Genomic DNA, 23,128 nt, shown 5'->3' with positions numbered 1-23,128 from the left:
GACGACACAAGTAAGAATATTGAGAAGGCCTTGATAAAGATTTTTACTCGGGTTGGTCTGTCCACCTTAGTACAGTTAGATAAAGGGTCACATTTCACTTCCAGATTATATGAAAAGGTTATGAAGTCCTTGGGTATACAGCAGTACAGATCCACCGCATATCATCCTCAGAGTCAAGGGCTAGTTGAAAGATTTCATATTTTAAAGACTATGATTAAAGCCTTCAGTTTAGAGACTGGTTATGAGTGGGATGAAGGAATAGATTTACTTTTATATTTAATAAGGGACAGTGTTCAAGAGAGCATTTTATTCCCCCATTTAAATTAATTTACGGCCATGAAGTGCGTGGACCACTAAAAGTTTTGGAAGAGTTTTGGTTAAATGAAGAGGGATTTCCCGTAGATATTTATGTGAATGACTTTGAGCATTTATTGCAGACAGCTAATTCATTAGCTCGTAATCATTTGGGTAAAGTTAATACTAAGATGAAAGAACACTTTGATAAAGTAAATGATGCAGAGGTAAGATTATTCAATGATTTAGTATTGGTTTTGTTAACTCTTCATAACCAGCCTCTTCAGTCTCGGGATGCGAGACTATTTAATGTTCTAGAACGATCTAGTGATGTTAGGTGTGCAATTGAAATCCCTAAGACGTAAGAAAAAACGTCATGTGCATGTGAACCTCCCGAAAAAGTACTATGAACGGGATGATTTAAAGGAAAATACGGGAAACGTAAGTGATGTTTCAGTGATTGTACTTTCTAACAGTAATGAAAATGATGAAAAATATCTTTGCGGAGCCTAATCTCACGAATTCAGTAATTTCGGTTAAACCTGATAAACCTAAACACTTTTCTGCTGCCCAAGCAGCAAACCCATTTTCTTCCGCAGGAGTATGACGAGCCATTCAGTGGAGTAGCTCGTCTCTGTCCACTGCTGGATCACAATGCCGAGACCAGGGATGTTCAGTCAGTGCTTCAGTTTCCGTGTCCCCTTGATGTGATGAAGGGGCGTCTTTGCAAGCTGAGGTTCGGCGCCGGAGGGAGCAGGGGTTCATCTGCCCTTGCTTGGGCCCCTTTGCCTCTGCTGCAGTCCTGGCTCTTGAGAGTAGTGGCCTTCATCCGCGTGTTGACTGCAGGAGGGCCAGAACAGATGCGTGGGCAGTTCGTCTTCGCTCCGTGGGATAGCGGGCAGCAGCGACTACGTCAGGAGGGCACGCGTTCGTGATCGTGGGCGAACAATTTGCAGAAAGTCGAATAGTGAAGTGTTCACACGGTGTTATTTCTGTCTTCAGTCTCAGGCCACCGTCGAAAAGGAGCCCTTAATGATAGCATTTGTAATTTGAAAATTTTAGTGTTTATTTAGCAATATCTGTTCATCCCGTCGAAAATCGCTGATCATAACTCTTTTATAGAAAATAAAGTTCAGAAACATTCCAAGTGTTCAGGTGGACAGACATTATTAAGACATTACATATTAGAGGCACACGATATCACAGCGGACGCAATTTCAAGATCGTAAGTAATAGATCGTAAGTAATATAGTCTGCACACGCTGGCCGCTGACTCTACGCTGCGGCGGACAGAAAGGAAAGGAGAAGACGCTACATTCTCCCGTCTAGCCGAACGAGCTGTGCGGTGATTCTACAGAGCAGTTAGCTAGTTGAACTTTTTCCCCATATGGTAAAAAGTTCTTTTCTTGCGGGGAGGAATATTACATAACGGCAAAATTAATTAATGATTAATTAGTAAAAGGGCTAACTCACTGTAAGCTACTGTAACGAGGCAGTTCTTGCCGTAGCGATCGTACCCCTCCCCCTCCCCCCCCTACCGTCTTGAGGCCTTGGGAAGATTTCCTCGGCCACTCCTCCACCGCCATAGGCCTAGGCAAGACCTCTGTCATTGCTCTGCCATTTTTATTTAATTTTTTTTTCGGGGTTTGTATTCTGAGTTAGGTTTAGGGCGATGCATTGAGTTTTATTAATGTATTGCGTAGGCAGGGTTTCTTTTGTTTATTTCTTTTCGTGTGTTTTTCGTCTCGTGTTTTGTTTGTATATTTTGGTGAAGGAAATAAATAAAATAAGTGGTAAATATTGAGTTTATGCATTTTTTTCCATTTCATAGATAAATGATTTTAGTTACTAAATAATAATCATTAGTTACTCAAGAATTGTATACCACTGAATTAATTAACCTAATAAATAACGTATAATGAATGAATAATGATTGACAATAAGTGACTCTATTGTATCAGTGTATATAAAATAAGGAATATAATATAATACAGTTAAGAAATGAATACATAATTTATAATTTAATTAAAATAACGTTAATGGGAGATGATGATAAATAAGTGAACAATGAACAAAGTGAATGATTATAATAACTTGACGGCATTAATGAGCCTTATATGGAATGAAGAATGAATTAATACAAATGAATTAACCAGAAGAATATTTACAATCACTAATGGTATTTTAGCACGAGCTGTTGTTACGTGGTATTTAGCCGTTCATACCAGGCCATATCCTTAAGATCTGACCTCGTCTGTGGTTTTGGCTTCCGCATTGGGAGGATTCGAGTTCAGCGGAGCTGCTCTTCCCCTTAATTCTCTTGGTGACATACCAGCCGTAACAATATATATATAGTATACACACACACACACACACACACACATACAAACACGTAGAGAGACACATATACATTGAACCTGCAAATTTGATTTTTCTAATTAATATACGACTATTCATAGTGAGTGTTGTAGGGGTGAAGATTAAAGTCATTATGGGACTGTGGCTCTGCCTTTGCTGATGGCCAGCTAGAAGACCAGCTGAAGTGACATCGGATGAAATTTCCGCCACGATGATGATTGGTCTGCCACATCAGTTTAATTTATTTGAACATGTGAAATTATCTTATTATTGTTTTAAACACTTTTCGTTTGCATCAAAACATCTGCAGTCATAGAAAATAACATGCAAAGCCCATGCAAAATTAGTTGAAGCAGGTTTGTGGTCAAAGGTAGATCCCCTGCATTGGATCCTTGTCCACGTCTCCCAAGACCCCCCCCCCCCCCCGACGACAACGGCCATGAGATTATCTTACTGGTTGTATCTTCTTGTTATATACAAATTGTGGTCTAAAGAAAATCGCTTCAATTCTACAGGATTTGATTAAAATTCCATATATTTTTTGGTTCAAATTTCTGGTCTTTATACTTCATTGGTATTTTTGTGTATTTTATATTTCTTAATCATAGTAATTGCTTACTTGCTCATATAAATGATGCACTAATATTTTGGGCGTTTCATCTGGTAGGTCTGACAATTTTATTTAAATCTTTTCACGCCTTCCGTTTCTCTTTTGCCTTTTTGTGGTATATTCTCTCAGTTCGCCATTTGCCGATTTACAAGCCATAATCAGTAGATTGTTGATCCGTTTAAGAAAGTGGGACGAGAGGGAGAGGGGGACAGAGAGAGATGGGGGTCGCACTGTAATCTTTTCTTAATCCTTCGTAGCAATTATTTACATTCTGATTTTTTCTACCTTGTATTTTTGTGTCTTCTAGTCTTTAAAGAACTCAACCTTGTAAACCCTGAAGAATCTGAAGCCAAAGATAATTTCCTGATCGTTGCGTCATTCCGTAAAACATCTCTTACTCAGTTTTTAAGAAATGCGCAGAGCAAAGAACAAAGAAAGGAAAGACAAAGGAAGGACAGACGCATTTCACACTATTGTTTTTACTTAGCAGTCCTCACCAAAAGTACACATGGAGGGAGTGAGTCTGACGGCGGCATTGTACTGTCTGATGGCTTCCTCGTTATCCTTCAGTATTTGGTACATGTCGCCATAGTCTATCATTTTCTTTACGATGAAAAAGTCGCTGTCTGGTGCCCTCTCCTGGGTGCTGCCGTCCTCCATGGAAGTGCCAATGTGACCTGTTTGGGTGTTGGTACTTTTGTTATCTCCTGGGATGTTGGTGTCTTTGTGGTCTGTCTGGTCTGTCTGGGCATCAAGTCCGGTGTGTTCCGTCTGGGTATCGGTAACTCTGCGTGCCGTTTGGGTAGGGGTATCCTGGGCGTTTTCGGAAATTCTATTTTCGACGGCGTTGAGCGCATCATCAGCACCCAAGTCGTTCCGCCCCTCCTCCTCTAACTTCCTCAGATTGTGTTTGTATTTTAGATTTTTCACGTCTTCTCTCCTCACGTTCTCAGCGCCGAGTTCCTTCAAAATGCTGTGGTAATACTTCTTCCTCAAGGAGTCCTTGATGTCGTCTTTCTTGTAAAGGTCTTTGGAATAATCTTCCTCTTCGTCTAAGTCTTTCACGTTATCTGAAGGGCTAGTAATGTCCTTGTTGAGTGAGTGTTTGGTATCGTCTGTATTAGATTCCTTGTTGTCACCTTTGTACAGCTCTTCTTCAATGGCACCCTTAACCCGAAGGTCGCTGATTTTATCTTTATTGCCAATGTTCTTCCTGCCATTATCCTTTTCAGCTTGTCCAACGTCCACAACAATTTTGGCAGCTGAACCTTCACCGATTTCCGTCTCGGCGTCGGCTCCCCTTGTCATTTCGGCCCCCAGAGATTCACTCAGGATCTTGTTGACCAACTCCTCCGTTAAACCGTCATCCTTTTGATCCTCTACATCTGGGCCCGACTCTGTGTCCTCCGTTTCTGTGCTTGGAAGGGCGTCTTGGGCGTCGTCCTCCGCAGCTTCCTTCACGAAGAAGCCCACCTCCTCGGGGAACAGGATCTGGTTCTGACGTGTTGGAAGGGACTGCCAGAAACTCCGCAACTGAAAGATTTAAAAAATATATTTTTGTTAGTAATATTTACTGGTCCTGTTTATCCTAATCCTGCTGCAAGGTATAAGAAACCCTTTAATTTGTTTTTGTATTATCCTCTCATTACCTTATAAGATATGTCTGAATAAAGTTAAAGGAGTTAGTGTAGAAAATCTATGGTGGCGATGCTTTTCAAACCCAACATTTGAATATAAACCTCATGCAAAGAGCTCAACAGTAATTTCAAAATACAACCCTGCAATTCCAAACCACAAACATAATACAAGAATCCTCATTTCCTTTGCAACTCAACAAGTGCACTAGACGTTCAACCCACCTGCGTGCGGTTGTCCTTACGCATTTCAGGTGAAGGCGACAAAGACAGGTGAACCAAGGAGGCGTCGGTCACCGGATCCCATTCGAAGCCCAAGGAGTCGTCAGGTGTCGGTTTCCTGTCGAGACAAAAGTCAAGTTACACACTGTCGTTGTTCCAGCAGCATTACTTAGTGGCAAATGTAAGGGATCTGGGAATATTCCGCTGTACAAAAAATGAGTTGGAGCAATGGATTATGCTGTTCCTTGCCGTTCAGAGAAGGGACTCTTGCTTCAGAAGAAAAGCGTAACAGCTATTTTTTTTTTCTATCAACTAGCCTCTTTGTTGGCAACGATCTATTTCCAGTTTATCTTTTCTTACCCTTTCTACCATTTTTTTTTCAAGGTGCCATAATGACCCAGGTCGATTGGATGTCCCCCTGAACTCATCATTTAGATACATATTAATAAAAATGGTGATGGATATGATTCGGTTTCTTGTTCTCCTTTTTGCAGCTGAAAGAAATAAGCAAACTACCCAGTTTGACCTCTCATAAAAAAAAACAAAGCCTCTTTTGATCTTCTAAGAGGTGATAGATTCTCCAAGTGCCGTATGAAAGAAAACCAAAATAAGTAAGGTTTGTCATCTCATATGGATAAAACACTACTTCTTTGTATCAATAATAGCACTATGGTTGCTGCTATGCTTCATATCCTTCTCTAGTTGCAAAATTGGTCGAACGAAAAAAAAAAACAGCTGTCAACACTTGCACCTCTTATGCCAAGATTTTTCTTTTCTTTTTGGTTAAATAGTTCAATATCATCGGCAAATATCGACAATTATGAAAAAAATCGTCATCTCTTCAATACAAAGGCGAAAAGAAACCTAAAGATTACCAGGAGAAAAAGTCCAGTTCCTACACATGACTCACACAAAATCCACCAAAATCTGGGGCAGGATTGGTGGAAGTGTCGCCGCGTCAGAAAAAAAACCCTGTTGCTTGGCCCGCGCGCCCGGAAAATATCCTGGGTTTCACGACCACATATTCACGACCACATATCCAATTTATCAAAGCTATTCCATCTCTCTCCACCTGCTTAGGGTGAGAAATTGAGGATCAAACCAAACTCTGATACAAGACTCACCCTGTCTTTGCGAAGTTCGTCCAAAGCGTCGTGATCATTTCACCCGTCAAAAGGTCGTCCTTGATCCTCAGATAGGGGAACCCATTGCTACTACTGAAGAGGTACTGCAGGTCGTCTCCGTGACTTACCCCTGCCAAGGCGATAGGGGAAAGGTGTTAGGTTATAAAATATACCGCATAGAGCAGGGCTTCTTAACCTGGACGTTTCACGGGGTCAGTGAGGATCAGATAAAAATTAACTAGACTTTTTGCAATGAAAAAGGGTTTATTTAACTTTATATTATTTTTTCCTTTAGATGATTTACTATATAGGTGTAATAATACTTTGCATATCAAATATATGAATGAGACAATCTCTATAAAGGATGTACATTATACACATTGCAGGCAAAGTGGTGTTTATGTGAATATTTTAGGTGAAGGGGGGCCTATTCCTTGCATCAGGTTCCTAAGGTGCTCCTGACTCTAAAAAGGTTAATAACCACTGCCATAGAGAGCATCTTGAAATCTAGTTCGCTCTTGGTATTGTGTGTGTGTGATGTGAAGATGCTCTAATTATAAAGATGCTCTAATTATAAAGATGCTCAAATTATGATATACTTTTAAAACACACACATACCTGGATTAAAACGTATACTATACCTACCCTTGCCATAAGTCTAGGCTATGGCACTATGTAAATGAGAAGAAAAAGGAGGAAATGAAAGAGGTAGACGACACAGGGAAATACGAAATGAAAAAATAAGATTAATCAAAATTTTCGTGAAACAGAAAAAAGAAAAGGCTAGATGTACACACATCTTAGGGTGTAATGTAGAAAAAAGGTCAAATATTTGAAAACACTGCAACAAAATAGTTGAAGCAGAAGATGCGAAATCTTGTTTGTCCGCCATACTCACACATGTTATCGAAGAAAAGCTGGAATATGTCTGTGCTTGAGGCAAGGCCACGGTGTTCGAGCTCATAAAAATAAACCTTGGAGCCATGTTGGGCGTGCAGCATGGCTGTGTGGTCTGTGCAAACCGAGAAGTACCGGTCTGTGTACAGCTGCAGATTGGGGGTGGCGTTAGCAATACTTTAGCACAAACATTAACAAGATTACAAAAATCCCACATTAGCAACATCAAAATAATTCCACAGACACAATTGTACAAAAGACACGGCACAAGAAGCGACCAAGCATCCAACCTGAGTGAGATTAGCAACTTCCTTAATACTGATTATACTGTTTCCAACGTAGTAGAAATAGCTGACGCCCGCGAGGTGTCCGGGTTCTATTTCGCTCTCGAAGCTCAGGGACACGGGGCCAGCCATGCGGAGGTTGGTCCCCAGTTCGTTCACGGGGTTCCAGCTTGAAAACATAGCTGAGGGGGTTGAATGGAGTCAGTGAACAAAGGCCAAGGGGGGGAAGCGGAGTCAGTGAACAGAGGCCAAGGGGGAGAGGGGGGTCAGTGAACAAAGGTCAAGGGGGAGAGGCGGAGTCAGTGAACAATGGCCAGGGGAGGAGGGGGAGGGGGGTCAGTGAACATAGGCCAAGGGGGAGAGGCGGAGTCAGTGAACAGAGGCCAACGGGGGGGAAGCGGAGTCAGTGAACAGAGGCCAACGGGGGGGAAGCGGAGTCAGTGAACAGAGGCCAAGGGGGGGAAGCGGAGTCAGTGAACAGAGGCCAAGGGGGAGAGGGGGGTCAGTGAACAATGGCCAGGGGAGGGGGGGGGGGTCAGTGAACAGAGGCCAACGGGGGGGAAGCGGAGTCAGTGAACAGAGGCCAAGGGGAGGGAGGGGGGGTCAGTGAACAATGGCCTGGGGAGGGGGGGGGGTCAGTGAACAGAGGCCAAGGGGGGAAAACGAAGTCAGTGAACAAGACTGGGGGGAAGACGGAATCAGTGAATAAAACAAAATGATAACATTCTCAACTACCCGTCCCATTCAATCCTAAATTTCAACCCTTACTCGCAGTCATCAAAGCCCCCTCGTGCTTCGTCACGCCGAGGATGAGGTCCACCTTCGAGAAGTTTCCGGAAGAGAGGAGAACGGCCGGGTCCGCAGGGATGAAGTCGCCGTCCACGCGAGGAACCATCGTGAACGGGAAGACGCTCCACAACTACAAGGAGAACGTGAGATCAGGAGGAGGAGGAAGAGGAGGGGCCAGAGGAGGAAGGAGGATCACGTTGGGAGGAGGGAGAGGGAGAGGAAGGAGGATCACGTGGGGAGGAGGAAGAGGAAGGAGGACCAGCAGCAGGAGTGGACGAGGAGCAGGATGAAGAGGATTTTATAAGGAAAATGAAGAGAGGACAAGGCTGAAGAAATATGGAGAATGAAGCTGATGAGAAGGGTATTTGTGGAAAAATGGGGAAGACAAGTATTCCTGGGAGGTTTCTATAGATTTTTTTATTCTGCATGATGTATATCCCCTTCGATATATATATATATATATATATATATATATATATATATATATATATATATATATATATATATATATATATATATATATATATATAAGGGAATGCATCAAATGTAAGCCACACGTACTCAGGTGATCAAAATTAGCTCGATGATCTGACTCTCTTTCAGTTACAAAAAAGAAAAATAAATAAATAATTAAAAAATAAAAAATAAATAAATAAAAACAGAAAACTGATAATTACCAAACTGTTTTCTCTTAACAACCCATGAATCACCGACTGTGGGGAAGGAAACACACACCCTACCTGCAAGGGTATGTAGGCATGGACGAGCTTCTCCACCCGGACGCCGCGGAGACAGTCCAGCAGGGTGTCCTTCTCCACACAGCCCGCCTCCTTGGCCACCTGCAGGGCGACTTCGCGGTGTCTGCCCCTCGAGTACTTGGGGCAGAGGGCGGATCCAGACTGCAGGATGGCCCGAGAGAAGAGTCCTGGGAGGTGAAGAAGGGGGGTTAGGTTTTGGAGAAGGTAGGGAGGTCAGGTTTTGGAGAAGGTAGGGAGGTCAGGTTTTGGAGAAGGTAGGGAGGTCAGGTTTTGGAGAAGGTAGGGAGGTCAGGTTTTGGAGAAGGTAGGGAGGTCAGGTTTTGGAGAAGGTAGGGAGGTCAGGTTTTGAAGAAGGTAGGGAGGAGAGGTTTTGAAGAAGGTAGGGAGGTCAGGTTTTGAAGAAGGTAGGGAGTTCAGGTTTTGTAGTAGGTAGGGAGGTCAGGTTTTGAAGAAGGTAGGGAGGTCAGGTTTTGAAGAAGGTAGGGAGGTCAGGTTTTGAAGAAGGTAGGGAGGTCAGGTTTTGAAGAAGGTAGGGAGGTCAGGTTTTGAAGAAGGTAGGGAGGTCAGGTTTTGAAGAAGGTAGGGAGGTCAGGTTTTGAAGGAAGGGAGGTCAGGTTTTGAAGGTAGGGAGGTCAGGTTTTGAAGGTAGGGAGGTCAGGTTTTGAAGGTAGGGAGGTCAGGTTTTGAAGGTAGGGAGGTCAGATTTTGAAGGTAGGGAGGTCAGATTTTGAAGGGAGGTCAGATTTTGGCTTTCCCATTTTAAACAAGGCATTCATAGTTTTTTAGGGGGGAGGGGGATCTGGATTATCTTTTAATTCACTGATGATAGTCCCTAGTTAATCCCACAAGTAAATCATTTGAACTGAATAAAAGAATCTCCTATACCAAAGCCAAATAAAATGGTCACTTTTTACCACCCTTTTGAACATCTAAGATCCACTAGTTAATAATGCAGATCCTTAATCCCTTAACCCGGAAACTGTGCAATAGGGTTCCGGTGGTCAACCCTATTTCAAAAGTAATTCTTTTGTTATAATATGAAAGATTACATGAAGCGTATAGGAAAACCAATAATAGTTCATTATTTACCTTAATTCAGGTGCAGTGACGTAGCCTGTGCCACAAATTTTAAAACTCTAAGGCGCAGTTGTGCTTCTCATCGCACGATACAAGTCGCAGTTTACGGGATAACAAACAAACGCTAGAAATAATACGTAACGACACGGAATAACCTACCACGAGAATACGGCGTCAGGATCTGGTAGTGGACGGACTGCGCCCCGCTGCCCTGCCCGAAGAGCGTGACCTCGTCAGGGTCGCCGCCGAGGTCCCGGATGTTGTCCTGCACCCAACGGAGGGCCAGCGTCTGGTCCTTTAATCCTAGGTTTCCAGGTAGAGAAGAATCCTCCGTCGACAGGAATCCTTCGAGAGCAACGGCAGAAATCGCAAGTGAATGAGACTTCAAAAGCAAAGTGGCTCTTAATAAAGAAGGCAAAAATATTTAGCAATCAAACGATCCCAAGTGAATGAAGACATCTTGTGGAGAAAAAAAAATCCCAAGCCAATAATCTCTACTAACAACACATCCTCTAATCAGAAGAAAAAAATGGAGCGAAAATCCACAAACGCCAAGAACCAATCGGCAACGCACATCGACTCGAATCCCCCTAAAAGACGGGAATCTGCCGCCAAAACGAGTCCGATTTCGAACGTCTCGCGCAGGTCCTCTTCCCTTCTCCTCGACCGACTTACCCAGGACGCCCAGACGGTACTGGAGGACGACCAGCACGACCGGGTGGTTCAGGAGGGGCAGCGGCGGGTAGTCCTCCAGTCCCCCGAAGAGGTAGTCGTCCCCGTGGATGAACACCATGACGGGGTGGCCGCTCTCCGCCTGCCGGTCAGGGTGGTTAAGGATTGAAACAATTAAATATGTTATTTATATAGCACTATGGTAAAGTCCTGTAGCGAAAAGGGCAAAAATAAAAAGATTAGGATAAAATGTATTTTGTAGAACCTCAGGACCGAATAAAAGGGACACATTTGAAGATAAAAAAAAAAAAACTTCTAAAAATGCCCAAGCTTCTAGAATGAAAAATAACAAAACGAAGAAATAAAATCTTAAATAAATTTATCTCACCTTTGCTTCAGGAGTGAAGACGCTGAGATAGAGACAGTCCTCGCCTCCCACGATCTCCTTCCCGACCACCTGCGGGCACTTCGGGGGGAAATCGACGGCGTCCCTCACGCCCTCCCACGCAGAAGCTGCCACGGGATCCTAAAGAATTTTTTTTTTCCTATTTTTTTTTTTTATTTCACACAGGCATCCAATCATGCAAGTATTATTCCTCGTTTCATTTGTGTGTGTGTGTGTGTGTGTGTGTGTGTGTGTGTGTGTGTGTGTGTGTGTGTGTGTGTGTGTGTGTGTGTGTGTGTGTGTGTGTGTGTGTGTGTGTGTGTGTGTGTGTGTGTGTGTGTGTGTGTGTGTGTGTGTGTGTGTAATAAGCTTGGTCTGTTGTTTTCCACTGAATTCTGCATAAGAGAAAGTAATACTACTTTTTTGCGAAGTAACTTCACCCTCGAAGCCCCAAGCCACTATTACTCCAGCTGAAACCCTTGAGACTACTCCTACAGAAACCACACACTTCGCCGTAGGATGCGAAATCCTTCCTAGCCAGGGTGCCCCATCCCTAGCCCCCCCCTCCCTATCCCTATCCCCGCACATCCTTCTCGGGGCTACTCGTCCAGGTCCACCAGAGAACTTCCTCTCCGCGTGAACTTGATAACTGTGATAATGTTATTAAATTTTCCAATACATGTATACCAATGTCTTGTGAGTTGCACAACCTTCCTGTCATCAACTTGAGAGAGAAATACCATAGTTTTTTTTTTTTTTCTTTTTTGTCGTCATTCTGTTCATTACGAAGTTTTCATTACAGTTTTTCTCCCTCCAATAAATAGAAAGTAAACCAATATACAAAAAAAAAAAAAAAAAACAGTTTTCTCCCTCCCGAAAAAAGAAAGTAAACCAATAAATATAAAAGAACATTTTTCTCTCTCCAATAAACAAAGTAAACCAATAAAAAAAAACGTTTTCTCCCTCCCAAAAAAGGAAATAAACAAACCAATAAACAAATCAAAAATCCAAACTTACCTGCAACCGCAACCTCCCAACAGGCGGCTGCGCGTACGGAATACCGACGAAGGAGCTGTACTTGGCGCCCTCGGGAGACTGGTACCGCCGCCCCTGGAGCTCCCCCTGCTTCAGCCTCACCTGCGGGAACTCGCCGTAGTACTGCCACTGCACGATGCCGCCCTCGACTGTGGCTTGAAGGGCCAGGGCGGCCAGCAGGGCCACCGCGAGCATCTGGGAAAGGCGGGTGCGAGCAGTTGTAGAACTACAAGCTGTAGTAGTAGTGGTAGTAATAGTAGCAGAGGTAATAGTAGTAGTAGTACTAAATGGTAATAGTAGTCATAGTAGTAGTACTAAATGGTAATGGTAGTCATAGTAGTAGTACTAAATGGTAATAATAGTAGTCATAGTAGTGGTACTAAATGGTAATAATAGTAGTCATAGTAGTGGTACTAAATGGTAATAATAGTAGTCATAGTAGTGGTACTAAATGGTAATAATAGTAGTCATAGTAGTGGTATTAAATGGTAATAATAGTAGTCATAGTAGTGGTACTAAATGGTAATAATAGTAGTCATAGTAATAGTACTAAATGGTAATAGTAGTCATAGTAATAGTACTAAATGGTAATAGTAGTCATAGTAATAGTACTAAATGGTAATAGTAGTCATAGTAATAGTACTAAATGGTAATAGTAGTCATAGTAATAGTACTAAATGGTAATAATAGTAGTAGTAGTAATAAATGGTAATAATAGTAGTAGTAGTAGTAATAGTAATAGTAATAGCAATAGTAGTAATAGTAATTGTATTAGTAGTAGTAGTAATAGTAGTAGTAGTAATAGTAGTAGTAGTAATAGTAGTAGCAGGTATTGTAGTAGCAGTAAAAGTAGTAGCAGTAAAAGTAGTAGCAGTAAAAGTAGTAGCAGTAAAAGTAGTAGCAGTAAAAGTAGTAGCAGTAAAAGCAGTAGCAGTAAAAGCAGTAGCAGTAATAGTAGCAGCAGTAATAGTAGGGTAATTTTCTATATTACGTCCGCATAACCGATATCGACGATTCTATACAATGCAAATATGTAGGTTTTATTGCGCGGAAACCCCCCGTTAGCGACAGACTTGGCCCCGATAGCGGGGGCAACCATGTCGGAGCGGCGGACGTATTATATAAAATTACCCTAATAATATAAGCTCAGTGAAAATAATCATGGTTATTCACCGTGGAAACAAAACCTCCACCACGTATTCACGGTAGGATAGAGCGCACACGAACTAGATGCGAAGCCGATAACCTACAATAACCTAGGATTTTTAAGGTACTAACCTGATTGATTAATGCCGCTGATTAGTAGGGAGGGCGCTCCTTTGCCGCAGAATGTGAAGGAGGCAGGGTGCATCCGGCAGGAGATCCGAGGCCGGAGGATACAGCTTTCTCCCGACGGAGGAGGCCGTGGCACCCTCCACACTCGGCCATCGCGGCTTCTATAACTGACTTCTGAACGCGACGGTTATTTCGGTTAGGAATACGGATGTCGTTATTGCGAAGCACGGGAAACTCGACCATGAGGTCATCGGTGTAACATCGAAAAAGGCGCAACACCCGCCGACGAGGGCGGGCCACCCTGTTCATCCTGATTATACTACAGTCGTCTCTATATACAATGCTGACTATGCCAAGGTTACTATGCTGATTCAGTGGGAATTTTACGAGGTAATTGTAATAATACGCCCGCCGCTCCGACATCGACGACGATTGCGTAACGTTCTAGCCTGCCGGGAATACGTGGTGGAGGTTTTGTTTCCTCGGCGGGGGTTGGGGGGCGGCAGCCCCCCCCCCCCGGTGGCTCGCAGGGGGCACAGCCCCCTGCAATGGAAAGTTATGTGAATAACCATGGTTATTTTCACTGTGTGTTATATTGTTAATGCTATTTAACCCTGCATTTTCCCTGGAACCTTCCATGCCTTCCCCTGCTATCGGGGCCAAGTTTGTCGCTAACGGGGGGTTCCGCGTAATAAAAACTATATATTTGCAATGTGGAGAGTGAGAGGAATCCAACGATACCAAAATCGTCGATATCGTAATATAGAAAATTATCGAAATAATAGTAGTAATAGTAGTAGTAAATGATAATGTGCTTTTATATTTCGTGTCTGTAACAAACATAGGAACGTCATGGAATATCTCACAAAAAAACGGTATAAAAAAAAAAAAAAATCTTTCTAACCACCCGAAAATGCTCATAACCGCTCCAGGATATACCGATCGACCCGACAACAGACTAATACGGTTAATCTTTACGGTATGGGCACACTGTTAGGGCAAATTCAACATTATATATTCTTGTAGAGGACAAAAAGTTGCAGTCGTCGGTACAAGAATTAAGCTGCAGACATGGCGGCGAGGGCAGTGTTTCCTAGGGGAGTGTTAGGGGGCAGGGCTTCCAATCCACCCTCCCCTTGGGTATTCGGACACGCCCAGTCACGGCAACTTAGACTAATGAGAAATTATGACGTGGAATTGGGGGCTTTGTGTCTGGCAAGTAATGAGAAATTATGACGTGGAATTGTGTCTGGCAAGTGCATCCATACCGTAAAGATTTCCCCCTAATGCATCTCTAAATCTCAAGGAACTAAGAAAGGCACAAGCAATTCCATACCTTTGTCAGGTATTCAGGTATCCTTCGAGGACCTTCACAAACACGTGGCTTTCCGTCAGCCTTCGTCAGCTGTGTTTGTCATTCTACGGAAAATAAGGATTCACTGAACCACGCTGCTTTGTTTACGTTTCGAAACACAATGGATCTCGTGTTTCGGTTTCATTTGCAAACGGATTTTTTTTTTCTTTGAATGTGTCTGTTCATATGTTTATATGTGTGTATACATATATACATCTTACACTCAAACACACACACACACACACACACACACACACACACACACACATATATATATATATATATATATATATATATATATATATATATATACATATGTATGTATGTATGCATATATTGATATATATATATATGTGTGTGTGTGTGTGTGTGTGTGTGTGTGTGTGTATGTATGTGTGTGTATATGTATGTGTGTGTGTGTGTGTGTGTGCACATGCACATATGCAACAGGAACAACGAAGGGAAGGGCAAGAAAATACACGTATATGCTTATGGGCATATACGTGTGTTTTCTTGCCCTTCCCTTCGTTGTTCCTGTTGCAATCTGTTCATCATGAATTCCCCACATGCACATATATATGTCCACATATATGCTTGTGCATGTACATGTGTGCTCGTCTTTGTACGCATGTGTACATATGTATTAATTCTCAAGTCGTGGGTTCTTTAGGGCAGACAGCAGACAAACTATGGTTCTCCGTTTATTCAATAGCAAGTGCCTGGCAGGAGACACGTTACACAGCGGTAAGAGAGAGCGCTGGACAAAGCATATTTGTATATACATATCCTATGCATAACACTGTCCCGGCCTTTACCATATGCATATTCGTCAAATCGTGTTCAAAAGTTAGGAGTGAAATGGAACTGTGATTTGACTCTCGTGTGTCTTATGTCCTTATGAATGCACTGTTCATATATATACTATATATGAGATATAAACTTATCACACACACAAATAAGGGATAGACAGGGGGGTTACTATAGGCCAACTAAAAAAAAATGCAGGAATAGGCCTAGGGCAGAGCGTCTTGCCATTCGTAGAGAGGCGGGTCTGGGTAGCCCATGAGCCTCAGGAGCCTCTGCACTCGCTCGACGGCAAGGGAAAGTCGCCTCTTTTCCTCCTCCGTGTAAGGGTCAAAGTCCTCGTTGCCCGAGCGCTTGAAAGAGCCTTCGAGGTGAGTTGCCAAACACCTCAATCTCTCCTCGTCGACAGGCATGCTTGGGGCAGAAGGGGGGTGCCGGTGCTTTAATCAACAGTCTATGGAATATATTACTGATAAGTAGAGCTAAAAAAATGGTTGGCTAGTTAGTCTCTCCGGGAAAGAAAGGCATTGATCCACCACGCTCCCGCATTATGGCTAGGAAAGTCAATCAAAAATTTAGGTGTAGCTCGACTGTAGCTTCCTGAAGAATTTAAAAGTTTACAAAGAAAAATGTAATATCGTTAAAATCAACTGTATTTTCGGCCATAGTAACTGAATAAAACTGTCAGCTAATGCAAAATTGAACCTCATTACCTAGAGAAGTTAGATAATTTCCTTAGATGATACAAACCGCCTTCACGTTTACTATCTACTGTGCCTTTAATGCTCATTTACTCTAAGACCGCTGGTTAAGCAACCACAAAACGATGGAAATCAGGGGCGCAACTACGGGGGGGAGGGTCCTGGGGGTCCGAACCCCTGCCCTTTTTCTCAAAGGGGTGAAAGTGCCCTTTTTCTCGGGCACTTTCTTCCTCTTGATCTTGGAATGGCGATGAGACTGCTTATTATATTTTTTGTTTGGTTCAGCGCAAATAATCATTATCATTAAGATTCTTGTAACATTTCTTCCGTTCTTAAATCTGAAGAACATAATTCAGGCTATATCCCCTATAAATAAAATTCACATTGTGCCCCTTTTGTGTGGCCTGGACCCCTGCCCTCTGAAATTCCTAGTTGCGCCCCTGGAAATGTCTAAAATTTACCCTAGAAGGTTTGAACATTAGGTCGATTAATAAAGGCAATTCTACGGTTTCCCGCAACCATCAATCAAGCAGTTACAGATTCATAAAAAGACGTTTTAAAAGTTAAGCAATTGAAGCAGTATCACTTAAGGAAGCATAAAGTTCTTCAGATGACATCATCCTAATCAAAAATAGTTTTCAACATCCCTTTAGAACAATGATCAATAAAAAGTGTCACAGATTATTAAAGGTAATAAAGAATAATAAATAAATAAATAAATAAATAATAATAAAGAAAGAATAATACCCAAAATTACCCAAGAAAACGCAGGATCTTCCTCAGGTGTCCAAGCGGGTCCATCAGGAGGCGCTCGTAGTGGAGCACGTACAAGGGGGCGGAGTTCCACAGGAGGCGGTCCGTTGCAAGCTCCTCCCACTGTGACGTCATGCGCTCGACGTGGCCTCTGAAAGCTGATTGGAGGAAAGCGGTTGGGAAAAATGGTTGATGGAGGGAACTATTGCTATTGTCAGTGCCATGTCATTATAATCATTATTATTATCATGTGCTAGTCTTAGCAAAGATACTTAATAGATAAATAACATTACCTACATTGAGCCTGTTCATCCCCCCAAAAAATTGCCATTTCCCTACAGTATTCCAGTATTCTGGCAAATTCTAATGGTAAAGATAACAGAAAAAGACAGAAATATATATATATATATATATATATATATATATATATATATATATACATATACATATATATATATATATATATATATATATATATATATATATATATATATATATATATATATATATATATATATATACAGCAAATGATGACCAGCAGGAGGGGCTTAGCTTTGCAGTTGCCACCTAAGATTTACATTTGAATTGTGTTATCACTACCACAATATTTATCTTCATAATCCTTATTATCCCCATTATCATCACTTCCCAACACGCCATCTCTCCTCTTTCCATAATAATTCCTTCTTTAAGTCCCTTTACTTTGAATAAAGACAAAAAAAGGAAAAAAAATACGAAGGTGAAATAGAGAAATGTCTCACCGTTATTTTGGAAGTCCTGAGGCGCCAGCTGGGCGGTGTGTCTGCCGTCCCCCGGCCGCGAGAGAAGCTTCCAGAACGAAATGATTGCTCTGGCTTGGGGAAAGGAAAGCTGTCATATGGCAAATAATGACAGTTGTACAGATGGACAGATAGACAGACAGGTAGAAAGAGAGAGAGGGAGGGAGAGGGAGACGGAGAGAGAGAGAGAGAGAGGGAGGGAGAGAGGGAGAGAGAGAGAGAGAGAGAGAGAGAGAGAGAGAGAGAGAGAGAGAGAGAGAGAAAGAGAGAGAGAGAGACAGAGAGAGAGAGAGAGAGACAGAGAGACAGAGACAGAGACAGAATGCGAAGAAAAGAGACAGACAGAGAGAGAGAGAGATTATACACACGCATCTACAGGTCTCTAAAAAAGAGACAGAGAGAGAGAGAGAGAGAGATTATACACACGCAGGCCTCTATGCAAGGGCGGCCCATACCCTCACCTTCGAGGGTCGCGCAGCAGCAGGACGGCCGGAGTGCTGGGTCCCACCGCCTCGTGACGCCCCGCGAGGTCCGGCCGCGACTTGTCGACGGCGCCGTGGCTCTTCTGCACCAAGGTCCTCCCGCTGCCTGGGTCTTCGCCTTCGCCCAGGAACCCTGGCGAAGAGAGAATGCACGACGCTATTAAGGAGACTGACGGAACCTCCATGATTCATGTTCTCTCCCGTTCCTTCACCTGCAGGCGACGCAGATCAGGTTAAATCACACACACACACACACACACACACACACACACACACACACACACACACACACACACACACACACACACACACACACATATGTACATGTTCCTTCCCCCCACCCCCACCCCACCCCCGGAGGCCTCACCCGCCCTGAGGAGCTCCTCGTCGGCGAACTCGGAGGCGGTGAAGAGGCCGGCGGCGCCCTCCAGCAGGTACCTGAGCCACGTGTTGCCCGAGCAGGGAAAGGACAGCAGGAGGACCCGGGGCAGGGCGCGGCCAAACCTACGGAGAGGGACCGGAGGCAATAGCCATAAACAATCAGATAAGTAAACAAGTAAACAAGTCAAAAGAGAGACTTCGGGTACCTCGGGAAAGGCGGCTTCGAGCGCAAGGTTTTACTTCACTTTTTGAATCTTTTAACCGTTACTCTTCCCCAAAATGAATCGTTCCATTTCTTTAAATATTTGCCCAAAGTCATTATTTTCTGTGGCATGAAGAGAATTTTCTTTGTTTTGAGTATACACAATTTATGTGTGCGTGTGTTACATACACACACACATATGTATATAGATAGATATTGATATAGATACATACATACATACATATAGATTGATAAATAGATAGATATAGATACATACATACATACATATAGATTGATAGATAGATAGATATAGATACATACATACATATAGTTAGATATAGATAGATAGATATATCCCTAAACGTTTTTCTGTACAATATTTCTGTTATCAAATTACATGATACGTACATTACAACACTATATAAGTATATAAGTATCTTAGCATTAACATTATGTGAAAACACGACTCACCTTGTCTCATGGAGGGCGCAGACCCCGTCCCCCGAGTCCCCCCAGGGGTACCACACCCCCCCTTCGCTCTCCCGCTCGACCTCCCTCTCGTCTGTGGGAAGTGGGGAGGAGGAGGGGGGGGGGGAGAAATAGAAGGGGTAATGGATATACTATGTTGATCGTTTATATATTTATATATATGTGTATGTATATATTTGTTACCAATGTCAGCTTCATTTCTATTATTGTTATCATTATTGTTGTCATCATTATCACCATTAATACTTTTGTTAACTTCAATTTCACTCCAAAGCTCCATCATCATTTTAACATCATACTAATAATCATTATCATCATTGCCATCAGCATCATCGTTAATATTATACTAATGATAACCATTATTACGTTTTTCATCATTATCATTACCATTATTTTTCTTATTATTTTTCTCATTATAAAATTCACTTACCGAATGCCTGGAGTCCTTCCCTGGAAAGCAAGTTCAAGTTATAATGACAAATTCTCTAAGAATTATTCACATTCCTTCATTTTGTGTAATATTATCTTTTCATCTCTACTTTAATAATTCATGTATTTACTTCAAAGAAATACCGAGGGATAATACACAACCCAGCACCCATAGAATAGTGAATAACCCAGCGGTCACTGAATCATATAACCCAAAGATCTGAATGGTATAACCCAGTGATCTCTTAATGATATAACCCAACGATCTCTGAAAGATATAAGCCAGCGATCATAGAATATAACCCAGCGATCTCTGAAGAATATAACAAGCGATCTCCAAAAGATATAACCCAGCGATCTCTGAAGAATATAACAAGCGATCTCCAAATAATATAACCCAGCGATCTCTGAATATCATCCAGCGATCTTTGAATCATGTAACAAGCTATCTCTGAATACTCTAAACCAGCGATCTCTAAATAACATAACCCAGCGATCACTGACCAATACAAAACTCGGCAACCCCTGCAGTGTAATGCATCACCCAGCAGGACCAGCATACACTGAACAAAGTATAACCCAGTGATCTCTGACAAAGGTTTAGCCCAGAGGTCACTGACAAAAGAATAACCAGTCACTGACAAAAGCATAAACCAAAAATAATACGAATACAATACGAAATATAATAAATACAATACAATACGAAAAATAATACAATACGAAAGTTAGCGATCATTATAAATCCCTACTTGGCAACGACCGCGCCTTCCTCGTCACAGGCCTCGTCCTTCCCCAGCTGGAGACTGCTGTGTCGTAATCTGTAAAAAAAAAAAAAAAAAAAAAATGGAGGATTCTTTAAACAATCTCTTTTTCTGTTTCAACACTGGTATTGTTTTCATCTATTATCAAAGGTTTTTATTTATCTATTTATTTATTTTTTTTGTTGTTGTTGCTGAAGTACTTTAATCTATCTGATAATAATATTGATAAAAATATTAAAATACATTTCAGGGGCATAGCTAGATTTAGGAGCCAAAGGGGAAGGTTTTGGGGAAAGGCTAGATCAGTAGCAATTCGAGGTGTCATGGCGCCTGTTTTGAGGATTGTTCAATGAAAATATAACCCTTTAAATCATTATTTTCCATCCGTTTTGTAAATTGAAAAGACCAAAATGATCAACCATATTCACTAAGCGTCCGCAACTTTTGTGACGTCATCAAAATTAACCCTACGTGCTTTTTTTTCCCAAAAATAGAATCAGGCGCAATGACATATCCACGAGTTGCTACTGATCTAGCCTTTCCCGATGGTCTAGGTCCCATGTGAGGCCCCCTACATTTAAAAAATCTGATTGAAATTATATTCATGATAGAATAGAAATAATTATTGATATTTTAACAATTACAAAAACATTTCATACTAGACATAAACAGCAAAAAATAACAAAATCTTCGTGTTGACACATAACATCATCCATCAGGTATTCGTAGTTGCAAAGCCATGAAGTTATTCAATACCATATACATAATCTAATCTTAGTTATTTATTCTATGTATTCTAGTTAGTTAATTAGTTATTTATCTTTATCTTCTATGCCATGCATCACTTGGAGGGGGGGAGGGGGCGGTGATAAGTCCCCTCCCCCCCCCTGCTCCCCCGACCCCTTCTCTTAGCCACGCCCTTCTCCTCTGCCATATCAAAATACATTGAAAAAATTGAAAAAATCCATTGCTTTATTTATTGATTGATTGATTTATTGATTTATTAATACACGCACTTTGCTGTGAGTCTAGAGGGTAGCGGGATGCTTAGCGGGACGGGAACGCGTTGTCGAATGTGAGGTTGGAGGGAACCCGCTACCCGCGTCGAGTATGGCCGTTCGTATAGGCCTACATGTGTTTGTCCGTGTCTCTGACCTTCTGGGCACCCCGCTACCCGCTACCCTCTACCCTCCCTGCACATCGCTCGCAGTGTGGTCGTACACTTAGACTTCAAAGGGGTTACAATCCTGACAAAGGCGCAAGGGAAACAAGTGACAGACGCAAGAGGCAGAAACAAGTGACAGACGCAGAAGGCAGAAACAAGTGACAGACGCAGAAGGCAGAAACAAGTGACAGACGCAGAAGGCAGAAACAAGTGACAGACGCAAGAGGCAGAAACAAGTGACAGACGCAAGAGGCAGAAACAAGTGACAGACGCAAGAGGCAGAAACAAGTGACAGACGCAAGAGGCAGAAACAAGTGACAGACGCAGAAGGCAGAAACAAGTGACAGACGCAAGAGGCAGAAACAAGTGACAGACGCAGAAGGCAGAAACAAGTGACAGACGCAGAAGGCAGAAACAAGTGACAGACGCAGAAGGCAGAAACAAGTGACAGACGCAAGAGGCAAGGAGCAAGCAGGAGCCAACTCACACGCGTATTACAGCAGCCAACCCCGCCAGCAGGACCAGCAGAAGCAGACGAAACCTCCTGCTCCTCATGCTGCTCTTGGGACCCTGCGACAAAACAACTTCGTTAAAAAAATGATCGAAACAAGAATTTTTTTTTATCGCAAATGTCATTGTCCGAAAGACCGTCATCATAAGAACCATAATAACGATTTTTTTATATATATGATAATGATAATAATAAATAACAATAATAACAGTAGTAATGATGATGATAATGATAATAATAACAATAATGGTAATATTAACAATGATAATGATAATGATCATAAAAATGATAATGATAATGATAATAAAAATGATAATGATAATAAAAATGATAATGATAATGATAATAAAAATGATAATGATAATAAAAATGATAATGATAATAAAAATGATAATGATAATAAAAATGATAATGATAATGATAATAAAAATGATAATGATAATGATAATAAAAATTATAATGATAATAATAGTGATAACAATAATAACGGTAATAATAGTAATGATAATACACATAACTAAAAACACAGCGCGCATACCTCCGCCGAGGCAGCAGGACCACTGATGCAACAAAAATATTCACACTTGAAGAATAACCTTAAAATTACCTCTTTCTCAAGTACACTGGTAACGTAAACATAACCTCCATTGCAGAGGTAATAAAGATAAGGGTAATAATAACAATAGTTACCCCTGTAAATTAATTAAATTAAATTGCTTAATTAATGCAATCTTAAAAAAAAAAAAAAATCACCACCAAGCTTGGCCATGACGCGCCTTTGGTAAAAAAAAAAAAAAATAAAATAAAAAAAAATAAATAAATAAAAAAAAAAAAAAAAAAAAAAAAAAAAATCGTAGAAATCTGTTCGTTACTTTTTTTTATTATTATTATTTTTTTTAGATA

At 41.7% G+C, this 23,128-nt stretch overlaps 3 protein-coding genes across 3 annotated transcripts in view; 1 reads left to right on the top strand and 2 right to left on the bottom strand.

Moving 5' to 3' along the window:
- The first annotated feature begins 617 nt into the window (after nucleotides 1–617).
- Nucleotides 618–2,121, top strand: LOC113830501 (uncharacterized). The gene is made up of 2 exons (XM_070117967.1): nucleotides 618–735; nucleotides 894–2,121. The coding sequence occupies exons 1-2, from the start codon at nucleotides 625–627 to the stop codon at nucleotides 1,227–1,229; spliced, it is 447 nt and encodes a 148-aa protein (XP_069974068.1). The 5' UTR covers nucleotides 618–624; the 3' UTR covers nucleotides 1,230–2,121.
- A 1,602-nt stretch (nucleotides 2,122–3,723) lies between these two features.
- LOC113830505 (carboxylic ester hydrolase) lies at nucleotides 3,724–14,901 on the bottom strand. Its single transcript, XM_070117817.1, has 12 exons — nucleotides 14,751–14,901; nucleotides 12,122–12,334; nucleotides 11,108–11,245; nucleotides 10,723–10,861; nucleotides 10,207–10,392; nucleotides 8,953–9,137; nucleotides 8,192–8,342; nucleotides 7,430–7,605; nucleotides 7,141–7,288; nucleotides 6,243–6,372; nucleotides 5,122–5,236; nucleotides 3,724–4,795 (listed from the first exon to the last, which is right to left on the bottom strand). The coding sequence occupies exons 2-12, from the start codon at nucleotides 12,332–12,334 to the stop codon at nucleotides 3,746–3,748; spliced, it is 2,631 nt and encodes an 876-aa protein (XP_069973918.1). The 5' UTR covers nucleotides 14,751–14,901; the 3' UTR covers nucleotides 3,724–3,745.
- Nucleotides 14,902–15,667: 766 nt separating this feature from the next.
- The window catches only part of LOC113814475 (sialate:O-sulfotransferase 1), an 8,486-nt gene continuing 1,025 nt past the window's right edge, over nucleotides 15,668–23,128 (bottom strand). The window contains exons 2-10 of the mRNA XM_070117816.1: nucleotides 22,202–22,284; nucleotides 20,538–20,606; nucleotides 19,790–19,809; nucleotides 19,342–19,432; nucleotides 18,655–18,791; nucleotides 18,267–18,420; nucleotides 17,788–17,876; nucleotides 17,031–17,184; nucleotides 15,668–15,986 (exon numbers count right to left, since the gene is read on the bottom strand). Of these exons, the coding sequence (XP_069973917.1) occupies nucleotides 15,782–15,986; nucleotides 17,031–17,184; nucleotides 17,788–17,876; nucleotides 18,267–18,420; nucleotides 18,655–18,791; nucleotides 19,342–19,432; nucleotides 19,790–19,809; nucleotides 20,538–20,606; nucleotides 22,202–22,269 (987 nt within the window). The 5' untranslated portion in view covers nucleotides 22,270–22,284 and the 3' untranslated portion in view covers nucleotides 15,668–15,781. The remainder of the gene's footprint in view (nucleotides 15,987–17,030; nucleotides 17,185–17,787; nucleotides 17,877–18,266; nucleotides 18,421–18,654; nucleotides 18,792–19,341; nucleotides 19,433–19,789; nucleotides 19,810–20,537; nucleotides 20,607–22,201; nucleotides 22,285–23,128) is intronic.

This window comes from Penaeus vannamei, chromosome 41, assembly GCF_042767895.1.
Source record: "Penaeus vannamei isolate JL-2024 chromosome 41, ASM4276789v1, whole genome shotgun sequence".
In the NCBI taxonomy this organism is placed as follows: Eukaryota; Metazoa; Arthropoda; class Malacostraca; order Decapoda; family Penaeidae; genus Penaeus; species Penaeus vannamei.
The sequence above is the reverse complement of the archived record's forward strand: the minus strand, read 5'-3'. Positions and strand labels throughout refer to the sequence as shown.